Consider the following 9,978-nt stretch of genomic DNA (forward strand, 5'->3'; position numbering starts at 1 on the left):
TCAATTGATCGATTATGGTTGACCTCTTCAATCTCTTCAAACCATGCTGCTTGCCCATTCAACTCGGGCAAGATCTTTAACCATGCCCTCCACAACATTGTGTTCTTGGGGTGCCTACAAGAAAAATAAGTAGAACAATGGGTGAGTAACTAGACTTTGAATAATAAAACTTCAAGACTTAATTGAGAATTAAAAATCAAAATGATCTGGCAATTCCATTAAGAGCAATTATCCTCATAATTAAAAATGTTAAGCATTGAATTATTCAGCAATATACTGGAACAATTATCTAAAGTAACATCGCTAGGAGAAAGTTGTACCAATGAACTAAATATCTTATAGAGGAATAACAACCTTTTATAAATAAAATTTCATTAGAAAAGAGGTTGAGTTAATCAACCAAATACAGATCGCTAGAAAACCCCAGCCCCATGTAAACTATTATATAGAAATGTTATATACCCAATCAAGCTACCCAAAATATCTTATAGAGAGGAAAAAAAAATGGACTCCTTAAAGAGTTTAGACCAATAAAAGAGAAAACTCAAAACTGGTACAATAATGTCCCTACTTATTCAAATCTCCCTCTCTACTACCCATATTTATTTAAAATTACCTTATTTGGATATAGATATTACAAAGAATTCTATAGGACTCTATTGGGAGGGCAACAACATGAAGAAAGACCATCTAGTGACCAGGAAGCAGATGTGCACTCTCAATGATGAGAATGTCAAACATTGTGAACATCAAGGAAGAAAGTAAGGGTTTCTGTATATATGGCTTTAGAAACTTTCAAAAAGAATTGCCTTTGGTTTTCTATTATTCAAAGTAGTTATGGTACAAATTCTAATGGGTGGCATTGCAAATTCAATTCCAGAAAATAGTCACAGTAAAAGCACTAATGATCAGTATAACGTTGACTCCTGGGATAGAATAAGGTTTCAAGATATATTTGCTGAGGGATAGGTCTCTGTGTATGGATTTTCCTTTTCTCTATAGACTTAGTGATGTCTTAAAGGATCTTATATCAAACATAGCCATTTTGAAGGTTCTGGTCTAGAATTAAATGCATTAGTCAAAAATTTAGTAATAGCGTCAACAGGTGATTAAGGATGGTCTGGTCAAGTACTATGAAGGCTGACTACAGTCCCCAACAGACAGAATGTGAATGTTGAAGGTTCTGAAATAGAGTGAGGAAGCCCAAAAGGAATGTGGACTGAGGTCATAAGAGCATGTATGAACACATTTGAACTAAAAGAAGACATGGCTTTAGACATAATTGAATGGAGGAACAAGATTCATTAAGTTGGACCCAAATTTTTGGGATAAATGATGATGATGACAAGTTGAGGAGCTGGATCTTAACCTTGGAATCTTTAGAGAAAATTCATTTATCCTCTAACATTACATGAGAGATTGATCTCAAGTCTAATATGTCCTCAAATCCTTCTTATGAGTGATCATTAAAACTGATACTCTTTACTTCCACATAAGAAACATTTAAATCTGGTCTCTTTCCCAAGGAAAAATTGTTGTTTGGACGACAAGTTGCATGCTATTAACATGAACTAGAGCCAATTATACCTGATTGACATTTTCATGCTACTAGGCAAAGAAAAGCACTATCATAAGTTAAAAAAGCCAAATAATTCCAGATAAGAGTAAGAAGATGAAACTAAGCCACAAGTATTAATTCTTGTCAATGGCAGAAACCACTTTAAGGTAAGGTCCAAATTAGATAAGAAACTTGAAATCAGTGCATGGTTCCTGGCAACAACATTAACTTGGAAACATCAAAAACATTATATAATCAATGACTCGGCATCAACCAGTTGGTAGAGGTTCAAAATCAGACTAAACTTGGAAAACATGTAATTATTTATTAAGCTGGACTTGGATCCATGACTTTAAAAATTCTTTCCAATATGTCAACCATGACAATACCAGAAAAATGGATCAGAACTTTGTATCTTACATGTCAAAATTCTAAAAAAGGAGGCGCAATGTCCGTTCCTCCACTCAAAAGCCCTGCCAGAAAGTATAACTTCTAGTTATCTAAATAATCAACATATAATAATCAAGAAAATAATAATGTTAGCTAAGTTGTTGCTGTTACCCTCAAGACTTCAAGAACAAGAATGCGATGCCATAGTGGTAAATCGAGAGAAGTAACCTTTACTAACATACCGAGAAAAACCTGTAGTACACAAAAGATTCATTGAAAGCCCCAATAGATGTTGATGCGAATAAATAATAAGCTACTTTATGATTAAAAAAATGTACAAATTCCAATCAAAGCAGATTTGGTTCTACTCCTACTCTGCACAAGATTAAAGATACACTAAAAGAGACTTTTTTCACAGAGGAAAGAATAAAACTGAGTGTCCTGTACAAGAATAGCAATGTATAACATCCGGATAGCTATGTACCAGTCCCATAATTTTATCAAGAGTCAAAAATAGAAAAATGTTATGCGATAGTACATGTTTCGCTACATTAACATTGATGCATAAACACAAAATATTTAAGTAGGTAACCGATTATTGAGAAAATGACGCATTATTTTCTCAGTCAAGGATACAAAATAAGCATATACCATGATTACCCAAGTTTCAAGGGTTTGTTCTAAGCTTATGAAGAGAGTCCATTTTTCTTTGTATTTTTAATTTTAATAACTTAATAAGGATTTGGCGGATAATGAAGAACCAAATCTACTAAAATAAGATTCTTATCACTTGCATTTTATATTCGAATAAAACCCAATCCATTTTAGGCTCTACTCGAAAGATCCCAAAACAGAACAAAGATTTGAACCATAGGAAGTACCTGCATGAGAACACTAATGTACTACTTTCACTATTAATGAATTTCAGAACATAGGTTATTGTTGAATGTTAGAGGGTAATGGATTTATGTTTCACTGAAAATCTTGTCAATATCATTGTGTTTATCAACAAATTTAATGCGTATTACAGCTCTAAAACTGTGCTTCAGAAAAATACTAAGGAATCAGAAAGATAAAGTTTAATTACAGACAACTGTAACATCAGATTCCAACAAAAACCAGCGATTGAAGGGGGGAAAAATCCTGTTCATTTGGGTACTTGAATGACTCATGATAAACAGAACCTCTAGGAAATCCTGTCACATTCAGCACCTCTAGCAGAACCTCAGATTTTATTTTAAGGTATTGTGTATGTCAAATATATTTTCATTTCAACTATATTTATGATTATTTTAGTATAACTCCTTCACATGATATGTGTATCCACATATATGGATGAATTGCAACCCTTTTAAAACACATAATATCATGCAAAAACAACACGATAACTAAAGTCACTGCATTGTGATAAATTCTACGGATTTTAGAGTTCTAATAGCCTCAAGGACAATATAAAAATTAGGTATAAGTAACAAAGTAAGTCGTAAAAAGCCCAATCCAAGGAATACAGTGAATTCAAAAGTCAAATTTGCCTACAAGAATTTGGTTGATCAATAAGAAAGGAAGTCATAGCCCAAGCATGTCATGGACTCAATGCCTGTACTCATTAACAATCACATAGGGGCTGTGGTGTGTGCACAAGTTTATCAGATACGTATTGTCAACTCACTTGCTGCCTATCGCATGTGCGACTTTCATGACAAAGTATTCAATGTAATTTGCTCATTCACTGTTACAAAATCTCTTAAAGTATCTTTACTTTGGATTCTATACAGAACTGGATTGATAACAGCTTTCATACACGTGGCAGATGACGTAAGCCAAATGATTATTTGCCATATGTCAAAAGAAAATGAAGATTCTGTCTAATCCAAATGATTATAAAAAATGACACGTCACCAAAAATATGGCACAATACAAGATCTTAACAAGCTGGAAACCTGAGGTGACAGACAAGAGACTACCTTTCTGCCTAATATTCATTCCCCCCACCCAAAAAAAAAAAAAAAAACTAATTTTCTAACCTTAAATGTTTGTCAAGTAATTTAGACTAACCGCTGAAAAGACTAACTAATTAACATCACAAGTGGACTCTCTTGAAAAAGTTTACCATAATAAAGTATACCAATATATTTTAAAGTATAAACTAATAATAATAAATATTTTTCTTAATTTTTATAAAAATGTGATACAAATCATAAATATTCATTCAAAGGAATGGTAAAATCTAACCAACAATCAAATATAAGAAAATTGTTGATGTAGGACTTTATTCTCTCAGTACTTCACATTTCATTGAATAAGAATATGAGGTTTTGCTTTGAGTTTTTATATTCGAAAATCTACAGAGCTTTTGTGTGGACTTTATTCTCTTAGTACTTCACATTTCATTGTTGATGTTGTGCTTTGTCCTATCTAATCTTATCCAACATGACTAATCCTCGGATTGGATGCACCATTCCACCTTGTCAAGTGAAGTCAATTAAGTAACCACCTTTTAAGTAAAGGACATAAAGATTTGAAGTCACGACCTCAAGAGCACAACAAATTAAGACTACTAGCATTCATTGGGGAGGTACATCAGAAGGATAACTAGGGAAGTCCAAAATAAAACAAAGCAAGAGTATCATGAAAATTCTATTAATAATGCTTTAAACCATATTTCTACAAATAAATGCTTAATAGTCATTAAAATTCTTCCTACACAAAAGAATTAGAATCAACACTAATAGAAGCATTGTGTTTCGTTTAGCCACATAATCTGACCTTCAAGCATAAGTTTGGAAACAAGCTGTATATGGTAGATTGAAGCGTTGTTCTTTAACCAACCAGACAAGGTATATATCACTTCCATGTTGGTCAACAAACTCTTGAAGTAGCCTAAAAATGATGACAAAAGTCACACTACGGAAATAAATAGATTAACAAAGATGTAGAAATTTCAAACACCAAGCTCTCTACAAAACATAATTTAACTCAATAAGATTATTCAATTGAAATAGCTACCATTTTTCATTGAAAACTAGAAGGCAATGTATCAACATATTAACAACAAAGAAACAAAATCAGAAGAAATTAACACATTAACAACAAAGAAAAAAAATCAAAAGAAATTAAGCAATACCTCAAACGAAGAAGAGAGATCTAGAGTGATTTTTTAGGGTTTGTGAGCTTCAGTTCTTAGTGTTTCGACTTGAACTTTGATTTGAGCTCCGAGAAATCAAAAGTTCATCGACGAAGTGAAAAGAGCTAGGTGTTCTTCGATTTGAGGGACGTGAGCGATTGAAGACAAAGGCGTAGAGTGAGAGTGAGAGATCGTTCGAAAATTCTCGGAACAAGAGATTGAGGGATTTGTGAGTTTTTGATCAAAATAGGATATCGATACAGGGATCTGTGAGATTTCGATCGAAACAAGAGATCGAATGTGAGTTTTCGATTGAAATAGGAGATCGAATGTGAGTTGTCGATGAAACAGAGATCGAATGTGATTTTTCGTTCGGTGTTCTCCAATGGCTCTGTGAGTTTTCGATGGAACAAGAGATCGAATGTCAGTTTTCGTTCGATATTCTTGGGTGTTCTCCAATGGCTCTGAGTTTTCGATGAACAACAGACCGAATGTGAGCTTCGGTGTTCTTCAATGAAAATTCTCGATTTTTTATTTTGTTAAAAAGAGAAATAAATCTGGTGGTTCGTTGGGCTTAGCCCGTCAAATTATTTTGTTGGGCTTCACTTGTTTCTTTGTTAGAAGAGAAATAAATCTGATGGTTCGTTGGGCTTAGCCCGTCGAATTAGCAACAAATTATTTTATTGGATTTAACTGCAGGTTTTGGGCCGGCCCAAATAAACGTGAGACTTGGGCGCCGAATTTAACACTATATTAATGCCAAATTTTAGCTTTTTTGAGATAGTGAGGAAAACCCCTATAACAATCAAGAACACTACGCCTTACAAAATTGCGACCTCTCAAATCTTCTTCCATTATACAAACTAGCTCACTCAACATGTAATTAGAGACTTGTACGACAAAGAAGAAAAATAGTAATGAAAAAGAAACATACATTCATAGTTGAGAGATTCCAATAAGGATTTGTAGTCTGACACACACTCTTTCTTTCTCTCACACACACACACTTATTTTCTCAATTGAAAATTAAGGGAAGAGATCTAAGTTGAGATGAAAATTTTAGAAGAAGTTAGAGCTCCATTTATAGAAATCAAAGATTTATTATTTCAAAGTTCTAACTCTAAAACCAAGTTACACTTGAACATGTACTTCTAGAAAGAGACATCAAAAAAAAAAAAAAAAAAAAAAATCCCAATCTAACTCCATCTTATAGTTATATTTCAGGACTTTGACCATGTGCCAATAAAAAACATGAATTTTGCGGTTTTTCTAATCGTGCAAATGTTTGATGTCTTCTCCCCAGTCAAAAGTCCATGTGGGGGGAACTCAACTGGACCTATTATAATGCACAAATATGACTTATAGTTACGTACAACAATGCACACTTGGTGTGTATAAAACTTTTTCTGTATCCTTTTAGAATTTTCACACTGAGTCATTTGATGGAATCATCTTCAAAACAAACATAAATTAGATTAGTGGGACCCACAACTTTACTCAACCTAACCCAAATTTTGAATATAACTCCATCTTATTGTGGGTCAAACCAATAAGCTCACAATGCGAGATTTGCCTTCTTTCCTTTTTCTTTTCTTTTTTATTTTATGTTTTTTCTTTTAAGCTAAGGCAGACCCATTGTACTCCCTTTGAAAATTTTTCCTTATAAGGAGACCACCATATCTATTAGGGGATTTGGTGGGACAACCAAACTTCATTTATAACTGATAGTTATACATGACATTATAGTTTTGGCGAGAGTGCATCAAACTTTTTACACCAAATGCATGGGACCCACACATTAAAAATGGGGGATCATTTTACAAACTAAAATTGACATCGTCTGGGACATTGGTGTGCATTGAACTTCTGTGGTTAAAAATTGCAACTATGCCTGCCTAGATCATTTAAGTGCCTAGGCCTTACTTGCTTAAAGTGGAGTTTCAAAAAGTGGGATTAAAATAATAACTTTGTATAAATTATGTTGTAAAGGTATTTAAGCAATTTTAAAGATAAATAATGTCTCAAATATTTAACTAATCTTGAGTTGTCACGCATTAAAACATTAACAAGCCCTGTCTGGGTCCACCTAAGACCTGATAGGGTCGCTTTTAACAACCTTGCACAAAATCATAGGTGCTTTTCACTCAAATCTCAATGAAAATCATCTATGGTTCTATGGACACATCCACATCACCAATGCTTGAAACAATGTCAATTTCAATGTTACTTCAATGCCCTTTCATTAATATGACATATTCATTGTGGACTCTTTTTAAGAATTTTTTATGTGGAGTTTTTAATTTTTTTTTCTAAGAAGGAATGATTGAGATATTGTAAATTTGATTTTCATTTAGGCAATCTTGTTGAATAAAAACATATTGTTGAATTACATAAATTTTGCAATTTTTTATTATGATTGATCCTTGCATAACAATTTTTTATGAGAGCTGCTATTGGCACCCAACTCTTACTTATTCCACCCCAAGTTTTTAAATAAAATAAGTAAATGGTTGACAACAGGGGCGGAATTACAGTGGGGGCAATTGCCCCCACAAGAATTTCTAAAATCCATAAGGAGGTATTAATAATTTTAAATTTTTTTTTAACATTCTACTGCTTTGCCCCCATAGAAGTTTTGAAAATTTTTTTATTTGTAATTTGCCCCCACAAAAAATTTTAACATTCTGCTGCTTTGCCCCCATAGAAAATCAGAAAAATTTTCTATTTGTAATTTGCCCCCACGAAAACAAAATCCTGGCTCCGCCCCTGGTTGACAATAAGTATCTTGGGGTGCTTTTGGCAAAAGATAATTTGGTAATAGAAGTTCTATTTTTTTTATTTAGAGCCAAAAAAAAAAAAAAAAAAAAATCCCATTCAATGCCAGTCACAAATTAATAAAATTAACTAATTTTGTACCACTTGGACTATCATCAAAATCCATTAATGTTTCTAAGAGTAAAGTTACTCCTCAACATTGTAAAAGACTTTACTTGCTACGAACACCTCATTATATTAATATTTACAAATATGACCTCTCTTAAACTTTTTTCACCTGACACCACATAAAAGTCACTAGCAACGTCAAGCCTAATGAGGGTAAATTTGTAAATTGGGAATGTATTCTCACGTCATTTGTGGATATCGGATTTAGTCCAATTTAACAAATTTGCATTGCCCGACAAACTCTAAAGCTTGATCAAGTTTCAAAACCTCTTCTTCATTGTAAAAATATTCCATTGAGATCACATCAGATTCATTGTTTTCTTGAACATCACTATAATGCTGTTGTTGTCGTAACTGCTCGACATTAATCAGTTGAGCATCATTGTTTGCATCTCTTCCTTCAAAATTTGAGCTCACAATTGATCGATTATGGTTGATCTCTTCAATCTCTTCAGTCCATTTTGCTCGTCCACTCCTTGTAATTTTACATACCACCCATTTTTGAAATATCTTCTAAAACACAAAACATAAAAAAGTTACAATCCGAAAAATAAATGGAGAACAAATTAATTACTAAAAAAGTAGAAAAAATAGATGGATATCAAATTTAAAGAGAAACTACCAATAATAAAAAAATAAAAATAAAATGTAGAAAAAAAGTGTGAAATTCATGAGGTTTCTAATAATTTTGATACGCTACTTTGGGTGTCAATTTATTGTGAATATATCTACATACTAAGGAAAGTGTCATTTTCAAAATTTTCTTCACCAAATAGAAAATACTTTTTGAAATTACTAAAATACCCCTTTAATATTTTACTATTACATTTTATTTTTGGGAAGGATATTTTTAAATTTAACTTAGTTTCTTTAAAAAAAATTAATTTCAATTATAATGAATATTGTGCTAAAAGCCTAAAATTGGAATCTCACAAATTTCAATAAATTTACTTTTATACCCCCTTTGCTTTAACAGGAGTAAATGGTTTGATTTAAATTACAAAATTAAAAACTTAAACCAACCTTTTTATTTTGATCAAAAGTTGAGGGTAAAGTGTACTCATGCATTAACCATGGGGTTTTCTCGCCATTGTCGAGTATGAACACTAGTCCTTGCATGTGTCCAATCGGCATTTTTTCTTTATCAAGAATATCTTTACCCTTACCATTAATTTTCCACACACCTTTTTTTCCTTTCACAATTCTTTTGGGTCTAGAAGAATTTACTGTCATCCTTTCTCTTGGAACAAAGTAATATTGTTCTGTTGTCTTGTCTTTTACATTTTCAAGTCCTGAAAAAAATTCATAAAATTATTTTATTAACATGTTCATTATTTAATTGAAAGGCAATCAAGAGTTAAGGTGGACCACCATGACAATCAAGAATTCTATGCCTTACAAAGTTGTGACCTCTCAAATCTTCTTCCATTATACAAACTAGCTCACTCAACATGAAATTAGAGACTTATAAGATAGAGGAGAAAAATTGTAATCAGAAAAAAATATAAATTCATACCTGGGAGCTTCCATGGTACAAAGTCGTAGATTTGACAGTCCATAATAGGATTTGATTTAAGGATTTCTTTGTTTATCTTTGCTTTGAGGTAGTGCAATAAGGCTGCATCCGTTGGTGAAAATATGAAGTGTGACATTTTCTTTGTCTCTCTCTCTCTCACTCACTCTTTCAATTGGAAATTAAGGAAGAGATTTAAGTGGAGATGAAAATTTGAGAGGAAGTTAAGAGTTCTATTTATAGAGACCAATGACTTATTATTTCAAAGTTCAAACTCCAAACTCCAAAACCAAGTTACACTTCAACATGTACGCACTGTCACATCACTTCTAGAAAGAGACATTAATAATAAAAAAATATCCGAATCTAACTACATCTTATAGTTATATTTCAGTGCTTTGAGGTCCACCATGATACCAGCTTATCTTGACTATGTGTCCAATAAAACAT

The 9,978-nt window shown here is 32.6% G+C and overlaps 1 protein-coding gene and 1 long non-coding RNA gene across 2 annotated transcripts; both read right to left on the minus strand.

Moving 5' to 3' along the window:
* Positions 1 to 59: 59 nt before the first annotated feature.
* On the minus strand, positions 60 to 5,683 carry LOC147395867 (uncharacterized). The gene is made up of 5 exons (XR_015181223.1): positions 5,073 to 5,683; positions 4,715 to 4,828; positions 2,120 to 2,200; positions 1,979 to 2,031; positions 60 to 114 (listed from the first exon to the last, which is right to left on the minus strand). It is a non-coding gene; the product is annotated as an uncharacterized LOC147395867 (long non-coding RNA).
* Positions 5,684 to 8,070: 2,387 nt separating this feature from the next.
* Positions 8,071 to 9,718, minus strand: LOC147395868 (NAC domain-containing protein 2-like). The gene is made up of 3 exons (XM_086452548.1): positions 9,532 to 9,718; positions 9,039 to 9,307; positions 8,071 to 8,528 (listed from the first exon to the last, which is right to left on the minus strand). Exons 1-3 carry the CDS (start codon positions 9,665 to 9,667, stop codon positions 8,220 to 8,222), a joined length of 714 nt encoding a protein of 237 aa, XP_086308674.1. The 5' UTR covers positions 9,668 to 9,718; the 3' UTR covers positions 8,071 to 8,219.
* Positions 9,719 to 9,978: the final 260 nt, after the last annotated feature.

Source organism: Akebia trifoliata, chromosome 8 (genome assembly GCF_017979445.1).
Source record: "Akebia trifoliata isolate Shusen 1 chromosome 8, ASM1797944v1, whole genome shotgun sequence".
Lineage (NCBI taxonomy): Eukaryota > Viridiplantae > Streptophyta > Magnoliopsida > Ranunculales > Lardizabalaceae > Akebia > Akebia trifoliata.

Bases quoted from the DNA above. Each gene is read 5' to 3' on its own strand.
- LOC147395868 (XM_086452548.1), bottom strand. From the start codon at position 9,667: ATGTCACACTTCATATTTTCACCAACGGATGCAGCCTTATTGCACTAC. The intron at 9,308-9,531 runs GTATGAATTTAT...AATTTTTTTCAG, and splicing joins TGTACCATGGAAGCTCCCAG to GACTTGAAAATGTAAAAGAC. The intron at 8,529-9,038 runs GTTGGTTTAAGT...TTTGTGTTTTAG, and splicing joins CTTTTGATCAAAATAAAAAG to AAGATATTTCAAAAATGGGT.